Genomic DNA, 15,960 nt, shown 5'->3' on the forward strand with positions numbered 1-15,960 from the left:
TAGCGCTCCATTGCTTTTGTGTGTTATCTATGTGTTTCTTTCATTTTTTACTTTAGTGGGACCGCTTAGGGGAGACAGGATCGTACTATTTTACCTGTGTGACAGGTTGGCACACAGTTGTTGCAATTTCAACTCAACTGTAACTTCATTCTCAAAATGATTTCTGGACTGATAACACCCTTTAAGACTGTTTGATTAAAACTGAATTAACTCTTCATTAACCCACTCAGTTTTGGCCTGCCCTAAATTACCCATTCATAGTAGCCTCAATGCATCTGTCTCTACTACCTCATACCCACCAGCTCAGCTGCAAGGAACCTTCTATAGGGTGACAAAAAAGGCAACTAGAGGGTTTGTGATCAAGAGCCAGGTTTTGGTTGTAAGAAAGGAACAAGACCTTTTCCAAATAAGACCATTTTGAAAGTGTCTTAGGAGACAGTCCTGAGGAGTGTTCATAATTATACAGAGGGGAAAAAAGAAGGGTCTCCATTGGTGGTTTAAAAAGTTTGAGACTAGATAAACAGGTTACTGCTTAAGTCTTTAGTATGCTGATGTGCATGTTCTTTCTGACCCCATCCTGGCTCACTCCCACATTTCCACTGCCCACTGCATGTAAAATAGCCCACCATAACATAGGCACCAAGAACAAGGGGTTTTGTTAACTCAGGCACCCCTAAGTACTGAGAGCAACCAGTTCCTAGCAAGTTGTAGGTGTTCAATACTTGAGCTTCATCAAAGATTTTTATTTGAGAGAGAGCACAGGCGGGTGGTCAGAAGGATAAGCAGACTCCCTGCTAAGTGGAGCCTAATGTGGGGCTCAATCCCAGGACCCCAAGATTACAACCTGAGCCGAAGTCAAGACACCTAATGGACTGAACTATCCAAATGCCCCTTGAATGAGTTTCTTTTAAAGAAATATAGAATGGGGGCACCTGGGTGGCTCAGTTGGTTAAGTGTCCAACTCTTGATTTCGGCTCAGTCCTGACGCTAAGCCCTGTGTCAGCCTCCATGGTGGGCACTGAGCCTGCTTAAGAGTCTCTCTTCCTCCCCCACACACATGCCCCCTCCCCCCCATGCTCATGCTTATTCTCTCTCTTGTACTTTAAAAAAGGTGGGGGGGCCAAGAATATGTAGACTTTTATGGCCCCTTCTCCCCTGACATCTTGCAGTGTAAGTGCTCTGCAGGAAAAACTTTGGCTGGACATCTTAAAAGAAATGCTATTTTATGTGAGGCCCAGTTCTGACCTGACCTTCCCCCAGATCCTTTGCCTTGGCAGTTCTAAGGTTTCACGTTTCAACAGAACATTAGATTTTGCAATGTGTTTTTAGAGTTTGGGCTTTATAGCGTGTGGTCTTTTTCAACTGAAAAGATGGTTTTATAATTAAAAACTTAATTCCCGGGCGCCTGGGTGGCTCAGTTGGTTGAGCGAGTGCCTTCAGCTCAGGTCATGATCCTGGACTTCCAGGATTGAGTCCCGCATTGGGCTCCCAGCTCCTTGGGGAGTCTGCTTCTCCCTCTGAAATTCTCCTCTCTCATGCTCTCATTCATTCTCTCTCAAATAAATAAATAAAATCTTAAAACAAACAAACAAACAAACTTAATTCCCATAATCCTATCAACATTTTAGTATCAAAAACATTTTTCCAAGTTTGTACAGTCTTCATAATTTTTTAAAACTGCAAAGAAGTCCATGTTATACCATAGTTTATTAAATCAGTGCTTGGATGGATATACTAGGAGTATGGACTCAACAGTCTGGAGTGGCTTCCCATTAAAGATTGCTCTTGGGGTTGTCTTGTCTCAAAACCTGATAAACCCTGCCACCCTTGGCCATAGGGGCATCAAACTCCCCCAACAAAAGCATAGTCCTTGGAGCTTTGTCACATTAATGGTGCTTTTTGAGAAGAAAGGACCAAACACTTGCTGGGTCCCCTGTGGCCCCCACGGCTCTTGTCCTTTCAAACCTTCCCTGATAACAAATTTTCCTGAACCCTTTTCATCACTGCCCTTTGATTTAAGCTTGGGTTCTGTTTTATTAATACGACATTGGAAATTACTGGAGGACAAGCTGTTATAAAGGATAAGTATTAGTGGATATCCTTCATATTAAACACTAACATTTTAATAGCCATCTTTTTAATTTATCCTCATCAGCTGCAGATTTTCATGAGCTTTTTAAATGGACCAGAAATAAGATGAAAGCCAAAATCTTACAGGGGAAGAAGCTGGCCAAACCTCATCATGTAGTGAGCCAACAGCTTCAGTATCATAACTGTTTTGGCCTCTGGGAATTGAGTGATTTTTCAGTCCCAGATATATCCGTGCATTCAATATGACTACTGTGGCGCAGAATCTGGGATATTCTTACTAATTTTTTAAACACTTTTTTTTTTTTAAGTAGGCTCCATGCCCAATATAGAGCTTGACCTCATGACCCTGAGACAGAGTCACATGCTCTACCCACTAAGTCAGCCAGGCCAGGCACCCCTATTCTTTTTTTAAAGTGTTTCATTATATTCTTAAATAATTTTGAGCTATTCCTAAATATTCTTAAAATAATCCTTTAGGTAAGTGGCTAGTACTACCAAAGTCCCAACTTTGTGCCAGGCCCTGTTCTAGTGTTTTTCACAGCAGCCCTTTGAGGAAGGTATACTATTCTCCCCATTTTGGAGATGAGGAAGTAGACTCAGAAAGGATAAGCAACTTGCCCAAGAGGCACACAGCTGGTAAATGGGGAGCCATGTTGCAGGTCCAGGCATTTCTGGACCTCTGCCTCTCAGGGACAGTGTCATATGTTTAAAAGTATTACCTGAGTGTCTGCAGCAAAAGGCAGTCAGTCCCCTATCCCTCCAGGAGCTTAGAGTTTACTGAAGATGACAGATGAGCAAACCAGCTGTAAATATAATCTGGTAAGAGGGGTGGTGATAGAACTAGCATTACTGGAAGGGCCAGTGCTAACTCAGATCAAGAAGGTGTCTGAACTACAGATAATGAGCCCAGTGGAGAAGACAAAGAGCACTTGCAGGAGGAGGTAACGGCAGCAGCTGTAAAGGCACAGGAGTCAGATAATTCTAATTCTTTTTCACCATTGGTTCCATGTGCCTTGACAGTAGGGGTCAGACTGGGAGATGGGAGATGTTGAGCTGGAAAGAAAGGAAGGGGTTCAGAATCTATTGACTGGGCAGTAAATAACTGATGGTGGTAAAGAATGACGTGGGAGGGGTGCCTGGCTCAGTTGTTAAGCATCTGCCTTCAGCTCAGGTCATGATCCCACCCTGCATCGGGCTCCCTGCTCAGCGGAGAGCCTGCTTCTCCCTCTGCCTCTGCCTGTCGCTCTGCCTACTTGTGTTCTTTCTGTCAAATAAATAAAATCTTTAAGTTAAAAAAAAAAAAATGACCTGGGAAATAAGCACCAGGGAGGCTAGTTTGGAGGTGATTGTAAAAACCAGTAAGAGATAAAGGGCCTAATCTAAGGCAATGGGATAGAAAATGAACATGACCTGACCAGTAGAAGATGCTGACATGGGAAGTAGGTGGACAGTGGTGCCATTCCCCAAGATGAGGACTCATGAAGAAAAAGACTGGTGGTCTCACAGGGCAGGGCTTGACTAAAATCCTTGTGGACATCCAAGCACAGCTATCAGGTGGGTAAATATATGTATCTCCTGGTGCTCCTGGGGAGGACTAAATTAGAGTTGGAGATGGGGACGCACTCCTGTGGAGTCTGAAGCCACAGATTCGGTTAGCCGGGAAGCTGTACAGAAGGTGGTGGTAGTGAGGCACTGGCATACAAGGAAGAATCAGCAAAGGAACAGTGTACAGAGAAAGAGAAAGGGCCAGGAGAGATCATTGTCCCAAGAAGCAGGAGTGGAATTTCAGGGTCAGTTTGTGACGGGCATGTGGGAAAGGACTGCCCAGGTTTGCATCCTGCCATCCAACTCTTCAAAGACAAGATTCACAGTCAAGACATGATCTTGGGCAAACTGTTCAACCAAAGGTCTCAATTTCCCAACCTGTAATCTGGGATGAGTATCTCCAACTCTGGGGAATTATTGTGGGGATTAAATAAAATAATGCAATCCCTGTTAAAGAATTTAGCAGAGCACCCAGGAAATGCTACCACAGACGTGTTAGATCTCTCTTTCTAGAGTCAAATGCTGCAGGCAGGGTTGGAGGGGGGCACGTAATTAAGAACACAAAGTTAGGGGTGCCTGCCTGGCTCAGGAGAGCACGTACCTCCTGATTTCAGGGTCATAACTTTAAGCCCCACGTTGGATGTGGAGATTACTAAAACCACCACCACCACCACCCACAAAGGTAGTTACAGGACTGAACTGTTTACATATGCTTCATAGTTATTTAACTGACCAAGTCACACACTGCTTTTTAAAACCCTTATGGGAAAGAACTAATGAGACAGTCTCTGGCCTTAGCTCCCTGTGTGGTCAAGGAACTGGACACTGGGCTGTGCAGGGGGTAAAGGAACATTGCAGGTAGGTTTTAGAGGTAAGGGGGGACTAGAGGATGGACAAGAAATGGGGTCCAGGTCAGAAAGTGGGAATGGGTAACCCTGTCCGTTTCTGTTCTGTGCACCTGTAAAAGCCAAACCCATGCACTTGCCTAACAAAACTTGGCTGCTACACCTTTATAGGAGGACACCCTGATCACCTGGGTTCCCTCAGGAGGTAGACTGAGGCAGGGGTACAGGGAGGAGGACATGTGCACCAGGGGCCCACTCACCAGTCAGAGGAGGCAGGTGTCCATTCATTCGTATACACAGGAGGGCCGGCTGGGCTTGCTCCACAGGTTTAATGACCAGATGGACACTGCAGTTAATTCTTAGATGTAGGGGAAAAAAGCTTGCTAATATTTTCCTTTACCTCCTTTTTATAATATTCTATTTTATAATACTCTATTGATTTTCTCTCTGTAAGCTGTCTGAAATATATTTTGGAACAAAGTGGATATTGAGGGGGAAAAAAAGAAAATTATAGTCTGTTAGTTTTTAAAGAGAAAATCACCTGAATCTCCATCAGATTATAATAAATGAACTCATTTAATATTAAGTATTGTCATAACAACGTTCTCTGCTTTTCAGATGAGAAAGAGGTGACTCAGAGAGGTTAAATGACTTTCCTAAGATCATACAACAAGTAATCTGGATTGGAACTCAGTTCAACACAAAGTCTATGCCCTTAACCCAATCCCCCTAAAGTAGAGCAAATGCCTTAACCTCTCTGAGCCTCAGTTTGTGTTCTAGTTATCTACGGATAGGGAACAAATCAGTCCAAAACTCTGTAGCTTAAAACAATGACAATCACGGATTATTCTCCCTCACGGTGCTGGGCTTTAACTGGGGTCAGCCAGGCAATTCTTACTTGGTTTTCAGCCAGTGGCTGCGATGGACTTGTCTTGAAGGCTTCCTCACTCACGTCTGACAGTTAATGCTGGCTGTCAGCTGGAACATTCCACAGAAGTGGAACTTGCTAGTTCTTAAGAACAGAACCGTGAGACTGGCACATCATCACCATAACAGCATGCCAGAGTCCAGATAAAGGGGAGAGGGTATAGATACCAGCTGTCAATGGGGCCAGGTTTTAGAACCCTCATGTCTATAAAATCTGCAAAATGGGCACAACTACACAATGAAGACCCGTTGTCTTTGTCAGCCCAAACCTCCCTTCTTCTAGCAAGAGAACTCCTATCTACCTTCTGGAGGTTCTCCCCTCCCCCTCCACACTCAGGCCCTGTGGCCATGCTCTGCCACCCGAGGCCCATGGAGGAAGCAAAGCTGAGGAACAGAGGAACAGAGAAAAAGATTCCTGATGACTCCTGAACTCCCTCGACCCATGGAGTCTGAAAGACTATCCTCAACCTTTAAATCTGTGAAACAATAAACTTCCTCCTGCTTAAGCCCGGAAGCTGTAGTTCAGTTCTAAAACGTGTAACTGAAAGTTCACATTACATAGACCTAAAAGGTGGTTACAGAGATTAAATAAATATGAAATGTGCCTTTTACATAGCAGATATACAGGAAGTGGTTTACTGTTGTATGGCCATAGCTGTAAGGATCTGTATTAGCCCAAAGTTAATCAGTGGCCCACCTGGAATTCAAACCCAGGATGTCTGTCTGAATCTTTTGCCCAGCTCTACCTTCCGTATTTCTGTGGTCTTGCCAGATGGTTGACTATAAAGTACATAACATCCTGATGGGACAAGAGATGACCTGGCCAGCTCTGGCCAATACTGGACACTCACATACACACATGTCAACTCCTCACCCATAAAAAAACATGATCAAATTATCATGTTACTATTTCTTAAGAATCTAAAAACTATTAAAAACTCCAAATCCTCAAAAAGCACTCCAGCAGCTGCTACTAAACATTCTGAATGGCAAATGAAATAAAACCTGAGAGGGATTAAAAACAAACTGTGGCCCTATTTTTGAAGCTCCTCAATTTAAGAGGAGTTCAGGCTTAGCCGTGTGACTTGCTTTGGCCCATAAAAGCTGACAAACACGACCCAAGCAGGAACTTGAAGAGCTCTTGGGTCTCGGGGCTTACCTGGTCTTGCCTGCTAGATGCCGGGAACATACGGTCCTGTTGTCCCGCCAACCACCTGGCAAGTGAGTGAGAGTCTCTCTCCAGCCAATTATCACTTCAGCCACATCGAAGCCCAGATGAGGTAAGTAGAAGAAGCCCAGCTGAGCACAACCCAAATTGCCAAGCCATTCAATCAGAAGCTAATAAATGTTTATTAAGGGTACTAAATTTTGGAGTGGGTTTGTTATACAAGTTAATAACTGATGTAAGGCCCATTTACTATCCCCCATCTAAGCCAACCCCTCACACAGATGAGTAAACAGAGACCTAGCAAGGAACAAGACTTGCCCAGGGTCACAAACCTTACTGGCAGCAGTACAGGGAGGAAAGCCTTGACTCACAATCCAGTAAACCCACTGATTGTGATTATTCCTTCAACACAGCTGCCAGGATCACAAATGAGGCTTCAGATCTTCAAAACACCTAGGAAATACAAGTCTTTTGGGCAGAATCTGGTATCACATTTCTTCATCTCCTTTTGGTTTTCAGAGATTGAACAGATAAACAAAAACTGATGAGCAATGGAAAGGGAGAGGTGTTCCCCTGCTCCAAACATGGGGAGGATGGGCAGGGGTATGCAGGGTTTTGTGGATGTGAATTTCCCACTTAGGCTCTCCCATGGGTTAAGTAGTTCTGGAGCTTTTCTGGGGCACCAGGATGGGGATCTCAGTCTGTCTAGGATATGTCCTGATGCCAGGGGAATTAGGCAGGGCCTCTGGGTAGGACAGATGCTTCCTGCCCTGGAAGTGATCTTCCCTGCTTTTCTGCCTAAGATACTACAGAAGCCCACAGCCCCTCCGGTCCTACCTGTCCCCCAAGCACTGCAAAGTGAGTGCCTTGGTCAAGCACTACTGAGTAAAGCGTTATAGAGTCTGAAAATGTTACTACAGTGCAACGGGCACAGAGCACTAGGCTCTGGGGACACAAGAACCTGGTGCCACCTCTCAGTGTGAATTCCACAAAGGTCCAAAACCCCTTCTTTGCACTCTGCCCAAGTTCCAGTCCAGGGCAGTGTACAAGGTAGGGACATGAAGACCTGTTATGTGTATGCAAGTGGGTCACTAGAACTTGGCTCTGGCCTTCTGAGTAGCAAGGACAGCCTGAGTTCAGGACTGGATGGGTATGTTCCACTGAGGCTGCTTCAAAAGAGATGGGATACTCCCTGTGGACCTAGCCCCTTCTACTGAACGCCCTCTTTAGCTCTCCAGACTGAAATCTTTTGTTCTAAGTTCCCAGGGGCTATTTTTCACCCCAGGTCTGAATCTCTCAGACTGCAGGCCACAGCCTCTATCCTTTCTTTCCTTGCTGTTCAGGGTCCCTGGCAGGCACACATAAGGGGACTGAGATCCCACTGGGCAGCAGCTAAAGCTCCAAAAAGGCAGAAACACTGCTCCACATCATGCTTAAGAGGCAATGGCCAGCAGCAATGGGCATTTGACACAGCTGTGGGTCCAGAACTCTGGCTGCCTTGTGGGCTGGCTAGTCAGGACCCTGCACAGCTTGGGAACACAGAGCCGCACTCAGGCTTCAGAATGCTAGCCTGCCAACAGCAAGCAGGAGAGCTGCCCAGGGATGGAGCCAGGAGACAACGAAGACTTCCCTGGGTGATTCCATAGCCAGGGTAACCTAGCCCGAGCACAGTCTCAAGCCCAGCCTCTATCCTCCACCAAAACCTGGAGCCAATTCCAGGGGAGGTTTGATGGAGACTATGCTGGAGAACTGCTAGTGTGAGATGGATTTTCAGTAAGGACTCCAGCATGCCTCAGACTCTGAGGAACATATAAAGATGAGGGAGAGCCCAAACCCCAAATTTGTGATAAAGGGACCAAATTTCCTGTTTTGGGGAACTGCCTGGAAGAATGAACAATTTCTGAAGAACAGTAAGCCAATCAGAAATACTTCTCAAAGGTGCCAGTACTAGAAGAGCAGTTTGAGGAGGAGTGGATATTTCTCTGTTGGAGAAAGTAGAAACAAGAAGAGTACATGCCAGACTTTGGAACAAAGCTCCAGACCAGAGAGACCAGTCCAAGTGGCCACACCTTTATGACCCAGTTCAGAGGGGAAGGTACTCATAACCTAGGAGTGACTCAGAAAGATCCGCCGCGGCAGGTGATCTCTCCTGGGAACCTGAACAAAGGGAAATCGCTCAACCTGTGGGGGTAAAGTTAGGACAGAAGTGGAAATCTGAAGGAACATCACCAGTTGTCAGAGAACAGAGCAAACACCTAGACAGGTGACCCAAGACAGGTAGAGGGAGGCACAGCTCTTCTGATGCCAACCTCCTACTGCTTGAGGTCAACTGGACTGGGGCTCCATTCCTTGCTGCCTAGGAGAGTGAGGGACCTGTTCTGAGTGGGCCAGGAAAGAGAGGTGGTAACAAGGGAGAGGAGAGACCAGGGTATATAGATCATGTACGGGAGTTGGGGTTTTGTCCTGATGATGAGCAGTCAGGTAAGGGTTTTACAGGGAAGATACATGACTCCAGATAAAGCACCAGGAAATGGGGCAGGGAGAAGCTAGGGACTGGGAGGCTGGTGAGAGGACAAAGCCCGAGTGAAAAAAATTACTGTCCTAAACTAGGACAGGGAAGGAGAAGAAGAGGTGGACTCTAGAACCATCTCAGAGCTGGGAAAAACAGACTTGAGTGAGAAGCTGAAACCTGGACCTACCGCTGCCTAACCAAAGTGGGTCACAACTGCCTGACACTTAAGCCACTAAAGTATTCTCTTGGGGACAGGGACATCTGACCCTCCCCAACAACCCTATTGGCCATTTTTATCCCCATTTTAGCTGTGGAAACTAAGGCCCAGACAGACAAGTATTAGGCACCCTAGACAAAAGCTCCCTAGCCAGGAGGAGTGAGGGAGGGAAAAGAATGGGGTGAAACAGACTAGACCAGACTATGGCTGGGCAGGAGGGCCCAGGTACCGTAAGAAAACACAAACCATCCCATCTCAGAGCAAGTTGGGATCCAATCTCTTTATTGTCAGGGTACCCTCCCTGTGACCCTCCCCTCTCCAAACCTATAGAAAAACCCCAAGCCTGGGAGTGTCCTGGGAGAGGAGGTAGAGTGTAGGGAAACCTCTGTGCTCTGCCCTCTGGCCTGGGCAGTGCCAAAAGGGAGGGCACTTGGGAAGGGGAGGCCAATAACACCACCTGCAGAGGATGTGGCACTGGCTGGGATGTGTGGGGGAGGAGGTGCCTGCTGCCAGCTCTCCTGGGACCCGTTGGGGGTAGTCTCCAGGGGTGGGTGCCCAGCTTTAGGCCTGGTACAGTGCATGCCCTTCTCCTGCCGGTGGCCATCACTCCTGCCAGGCTGAGAAAGAGAGAGACAAAGGAGAGACTGAGGCTGAGAGGAAGAGCCCCCGGTACTCTTGATAACTAGGGTTGGGAAGACAAAGGGGAGAATGGTGTTTGCTGTTAGCAGACAGACACATGCCTGCACTCTGGCTCTGGTCTTCTAATTTTCTGGACATGCAACTTTGGGTGAGTCCCTCCCTCTCCCTGAGCCTCCATTTCCTGACCTGAGCCCTGCATCTCATCTGTGAACTGGCTTGACAAAGTCCAACTTAGCCTCTTTGGTAAACAAACCAGGAAGCTCCCAGAAGATAGACTACAGATACAGAATTTCCTAAACCGTCTGCTGGTGGAGCATCTAACAGCATGGATGTGCCTTATGCAAAGACACCTATGCTACTTTGAGACCTTCCTCCACCCAAACCTGTGTTACCGTGAACCCCAAAGGAATGGGGCAGAGCAAGGTGGTGGACACGGCCCGAGAGCAGGCTGCGAGGCCACACACCACTGGACTCAAATCTAGGCTCCACCGATTACCACCTTGGGACTGGTGAGACACATTACCAGCCTGCCCCTCTCAGTGCCTCAGACCCCACATCTGGTACGCCGGCCCCATCACAACCTTGCAGGGCTGGGACAGTTTCCTCCCGGCAGGATTAAGTCCCAGCTGCTAAGCCCAGCACAACCATCCCTCTCTGATGATGAACAGCTGATGAGGAACTCGCCCTGACCATGCAGAGCCTTGACTGCCGCTGCAGGAGGCTCCTGGCTGACTCCCACATACTGAGGACCACCAGAGCCCCTGAGCTTGGCTAAAGCTGTTCCCTCAGATGCCTCTCCCTCAACCCTGAACAGGCTCAACTACATATTATCGGCTCTTCCACTGCATCCCTCTCTGATCTCCTGGCTCTCCAGCCTCTCATGAGGCTCACACTGGTAACGGTTTGTGTCTTCCATCAGACTCAGAGCTCTCCAAAGAGATGGGCAACACGCCCAGAGTGCACCAAGGGAACCCCTGCAGGGCTGGACCGGCTAGCCCATCCATGGCTGCTGCTCCCACAGCCTACCAAGCTCCCACCACAAAGGAGCACAGTAGAATGGCTGAGGATGGGGGAGCCTTCCTCAATGGCCACAGCACGACCCTGCCAGGTCTGTTTCACTTCACCCCCGTCCACCTGGACCCCCATACCTGCTTACTGCAAGGCCCCATCCTCCGCGTCTGTGTCCTGGCTGTGCTCCTGATAGGGAGGAGGCAACAAGAAACCATTCATCACTCACTCCCAACTCTAAGTCGTCCCTGGGGGCCCAGAGCACATCTGGAGGCCAAACTCCAAAGAGGGATAGAAAGCCAAAGGGAATGATTATGAACAGTCTCAACACAGCTGGCTTGGAATTCCGACAGGATGGTCTGGGGACCCCCCCAGAAGAGAGAAGGGACCAGTCAAGGATGTTCTAGCTGCAGCAGGGGACACATTTCTGCATAGAAAGACCTTCTCAGACTGCAGCAGGCTGAAAGCCTAGTAGACTGGTGAGCTCTCCATCTTTGGGGCACCTAAGCCTTTGTTAGGGTCTTTACGGAGACTGCTAGGCTAAGACAGTAACTGGGTCAAAAAAGGAGAGATGAGGTAGGGGCATAAGGAAGAGGACCTCCTAAGTATGGTGGCCTCTGTCCTCCTGCCTAAGACAGTAACTGGGTCAAAAAAGGAGAGATGAGGTAGGGGCATAAGGAGGAGGACCTCCTAAGTATGGTGGCCTCTGTTCTCCTGCCAGGACCCAGCATTGATGAGAAGGATAAAGTTCCAGACCTGGTAAAGAAGTCTGGGCTTTAATTCTGGATCAGCCCTTATTATTTATAAGGCCTTGAGCAAGTTACTCTACTCCTCTGAGTCTCAGTTTCCTCACTGGGTAAAAGCTGGGAAGAGTAATACTTTGCATAGTGAAAGGCTGTTGTTAAGGTTAAATGAAGTCAGAAACTACAGGGCCTGGTGCTCAATGATTGCCTGTTAGGTAAATGGGCAGTAAGCACACAACAACTGTCTTACACACTCAGAGTCTGGTCTACCTTGCTACTTTATATAATAATAAAGCTCCTTGCCAATGGCTTCCCAGTCTCACTCTGAAGAGTTCCAGTAACAGAGAGCTCCCTCCATGACTCCATGCCTCCCTGCCCTTCTTTCATACTTGGGCAGTAATGGCTTTTAGAAAATCCTCAGGTAGGGTGGATATCCAACCTTCCAGTGGCTTCCCTAGGCAATCCCAGTCCTGCCCTCTGGAGCTCTGCAGACTGTGTGTGCTCCCTTGAGCCCGATTCTTCCCTCCTCCAACCTGTTTGGAAACCAAATCTAGAATGGGCCCTGGACTGAAGAGAGGTCTACCTCAGGCCTCAGTGGGATTCTGGACTGGCAGCTGAAATAGGCATTCCCCTGTTCTTCTTCACAGGGCTAGAACCCCAGGGAAAGAGGAAGGAGGGAGCTCACAGGGCCACCAACCAGCTCAGAGGCTCTGCTCTCCACTCCCCCCACCCACTGCCCTCCTGCAAGCCCCTCCTCTGCCGTGCCCTCACCAGTTCTTCCTCACTGTGTGTCAGCAGCCCCTCCTCATCGCCGTCGTCTCGGGTCTGTGCTTCTCCCTGGGGCGTGCCTGCCTCAGAAGCCGTGTCCTCTTGGGGGGCTGGTGGCCGGCTGCTGCCACCACTACTACCCCCACCACTGCCACTGCTGCTGTCGCCCTTCTTCTTGCCATCTTGAGGGGGAAGGGGTGGGAAGAAGGGAATAAAACTCAGCCCAGGGCAGTATCTTAGTAGAAGCTAGGCCTCATCACAGTGGATCCAGGTGGCACTGACAGCCACAGCCCCTCTCTCTGCCCTATGCACTGTCCTCCCCACACTCTGCCCTGTGCTCACTGAGCTGGGCAAAGACCCTTGGAAGCTGACCTGGGTTGGCCTTCTGCTCCTCAGCAATCTGCTCCAAGCGGCCCAGCAGAGCGTCGATGTTGGACTTGATCTGTGTCAGCTCTGTCTTGATGGTCTGCAGCTCACTGCTCTTTACTGGGAGTGAAGGGAGTAAAGGGCTGTCACCCAGGGGCTGGGAGCTTGACGCTAATGTAAGACCCCAGCCCCATTCTATCAACTAGGAAGGCAGGCCAGTGGCCTCACCTGCATTTCTTTGGCCAGGGAAAAGGCTAGAGCCATCTGAGGCCATGCCTACAGTAACCAACCGGCCTTTCTGAACTTGGGACCCTTCCCCTGACCTCTCAACTCCTGAAAGGGACTGGAGATGGATAAGAATGCAGGTGTGGTGTGCACCTGAGCAAGCATATGTGTTTGTCTTCATGTTACAGGATGATGCACAGATTTCAGGTGTATAAATGCAGGTCTTTTACCATCAAATTTTCTGGGTGCCTGACTACAGCCATGTGTACACCAGAATGAATGTGGAGTAGTGGGCCTGTGCAAACTTGTCCTTACTAGAGGAAAGATGACAGCTTCTCCTCACTGGGTTCCATGTCACAGCACTGGACATTTCTGTGTCCAACCCAAGCCCCTCCTCCTCAAAAGTCAGTCTTTTCCTCTTAGAAATGCATAAAAATACTCACTTGGTTTTGTCAGAGCTGCAGAACTGTGGGAGATTTGTTCCTTCATCTATTTTCCAATGTAAAAATATGTGATTCTGTTATTTTGCTAATAAGAAAAACAAAAGATCTAGGAAGATCTAGTCACTCACACTTGATCTTGGCTGAGCTGGCAGTAATGGCTGTGGAGCGGGCAAAGAGCTTGACAGGTATGGTGGTTTTGACGCGCCGGACCAAGGGGACTGTGACCCGGGGTCGCTTCACAGGGACGGCCCTGGGCACTGGCACAGGTGACAGGCGGCCCCGATAGTCGAAGAGCCTGTAGGGGCAAATGGGCCAGAGGCTGCAGCATGGCCTGTGGCCACCAGAGGGCATTGCGACTCTAGACCAACACGGGACCGGTGGGCAACCTGTGCTACACACTTTTGCCTGCTCCCAACAAGTCCCGGGGGGTTAAAAGGAAAGGCTTTTCGGACCTTAAAAGCTGCTGGGAGTCTCATTCCATCCACCTTTCCTGCCAGTCAGGTAGGGTAAGGGCATGTGGGTGGTAATGGTTATAGCCCCAGTTCAAGAAAGGAGCCAACTGAGATGACCCCCAGAAAGAAGCCTTCCCTAGATCTGTATTACCTGACCCGGCTTCTGCTCAGTCAACTGCCACCTCAACCTCTGGTCAGAGTTTGCAAATGTTCCTAAAGCAACGCAAACTACCAGCTGGGAACAGAAAGATGTGGGAATGGGGAATCCCTAAGTCTGCCAGAGCCTCAGTTTTCCCATCTGCTTCATGAGGATGGCTCCAAATTCTGTGCCAAGCCCCCATCCCTCCCAAAGGCTGCTGTGAGGGCAGAGAATAAGAACACTTGGTTAAAAACACATGTTAAAAGGTGTGATAGGTGGAAGGCCAGGGTACTGAGGCTCAAACCAGGAGCGTATAATCTCAGGAGCATGAGAATGGAGTCCAAGCCCTCATCCTCATTCTGGGCCCCCTTAATCACCCCATCCCTCTAGTCTACTTCAGAGACAGAGGGGAAGAGATCGTCAGAATATCAAGGTTCGGCAGCTCAAATCAGAGCCCTGGGCTCCCAGACTATAGACTGGCCCCAATGTCAACACACAGCCCTCTCCAAGAGGGTTCTTAATCCTGCCCATCAGGCAGAAGCTTGTAGGCTGAGGCGGGGGCAGGGGGTGTCTCTCGAACCACATCTGCTACTATTACCTTTCTGCAGGGAATAAGCAGCCTTAGGGGTACACTATGGGCTCACTTTTGAGACAGCCAGGAAACATTCCATCACTAGGCATTTCAATGTCCCATGGCTTGGCACTCATTTATTGAAAGAGCCCCTGCCCTGGGGTGGTGATGGCTGGAGATGAAGAGTCTCTGGGAATGGATCCAGTCCCGGACCCTGCATTTCTGCCCCTAAGGGGAGGGGGCGGCTCTGGCCTTGGTCAGAATCACTGAACCACAGAATCCCAGAGCTGGAGGAGCCCTGAGGGATCACTTGGTGCAAAAGCCCATTTCAAGACTGGGAGGGCATCTGCCCAAAGTCACACAATCCATTCAGTGACAGAGCTGAGATTAGCACCCAGGTCTTCTGACTCCCAGGCTAGGGCATGTTCCACTACACCGTACTATCTCCTGAAACCATTCAGAGGTGAGAAAACCAAGGCTCTGAGAGGTTCTGTTCTTCCTTCCCATGGGCCAAGCAGGAGAGAGGAAGAGAGGGAGGGAGGAAGAAGTTTGGAACAGCCTCATCATGATTTCCACTCAAGAATGTGGCTGGTGCCATGGAATGGAGCCCACAGCTCAAAGCTGGGGTCTGATGAAGGGTGGGCCATAGGCTACCGGGGACTAATTCAGACCCCCAAAGGACCACTGGCCTCTTGGCTATAAATGAAAGGCCAGGGGCTTACACTGAGCTCTGAGGTCCCTTCCACCCGGCTGAGCACCTCCAGTTGGTAAGGAGACTAAATAGCAGGAGCGTGAGGGCTCAAACTCCCTGCACCTACTCCTGTAACCTGTTCTGTAATCCAACGTGCTATGTTTACATGGCCCTTGCTATCCAGTCCCATCGAGTCCCACCCTAGGATTAGGAGGAAGAAGGGCAGCCAGAAAGCGGGAAACAGCGTAGGGTGGGGGAAAGCTCTGACCTGGGCACGTGGAGAACTAGACCCTAGTCCCAGCTCTGCCACCCATTTGTGGAGCAGCCTTGGGCAGATGCCTATCCACACCTGTGGGCTCTGGTTCCCACTTGGAGGACTGAATGGGCTGCACCAGCAATCTCTCAGGACCCTTCCAGCTTGGCTGTTTCATGCCTGGGCACGCCCCTCCCCTGCTCACCTGTCGTAGAAGTCGTCCCGGTAGTAATCATAGTCAAAGCTGTAGCCACTGGGGAAACAAAGGGGAGAGGGCCAGGGCTTAGGGACAGCCATTCAGCCCACTCTCCACAGGCCCTCATCTCCAAAAGCCTCCCCAAATTCTAGGCTCAGCAC

At 49.1% G+C, this 15,960-nt stretch overlaps 1 protein-coding gene across 6 annotated transcripts in view; it reads right to left on the bottom strand.

Annotated features, from left to right (window-relative positions):
• Nucleotides 1-9,570: 9,570 nt before the first annotated feature.
• Nucleotides 9,571-15,960, bottom strand: part of RALY (RALY heterogeneous nuclear ribonucleoprotein) — an 80,922-nt gene continuing 74,532 nt past the window's right edge. For 3 of the 6 annotated variants that reach the window (XM_080812832.1, XM_080812833.1, XM_080812834.1), the window contains exons 5-10: nt 15,809-15,856; nt 13,626-13,792; nt 12,836-12,949; nt 12,467-12,645; nt 11,093-11,141; nt 9,571-9,922 (exon numbers count right to left, since the gene is read on the bottom strand). In XM_080812832.1, coding sequence (XP_080668958.1) covers nt 11,097-11,141; nt 12,467-12,645; nt 12,836-12,949; nt 13,626-13,792; nt 15,809-15,856 — 553 coding nt within the window. In that variant the 3' untranslated portion in view covers nt 9,571-9,922; nt 11,093-11,096. The remainder of the gene's footprint in view (nt 9,923-11,092; nt 11,142-12,466; nt 12,646-12,835; nt 12,950-13,625; nt 13,793-15,808; nt 15,857-15,960) is intronic. The other 3 variants (XM_080812835.1, XM_080812836.1, XM_080812837.1) reach the window with 1 other exon arrangement.

Source organism: Martes martes (assembly GCF_963455335.1).
Source record: "Martes martes genome assembly, chromosome: 9".
NCBI classification, from domain to species: domain Eukaryota; kingdom Metazoa; phylum Chordata; class Mammalia; order Carnivora; family Mustelidae; genus Martes; species Martes martes.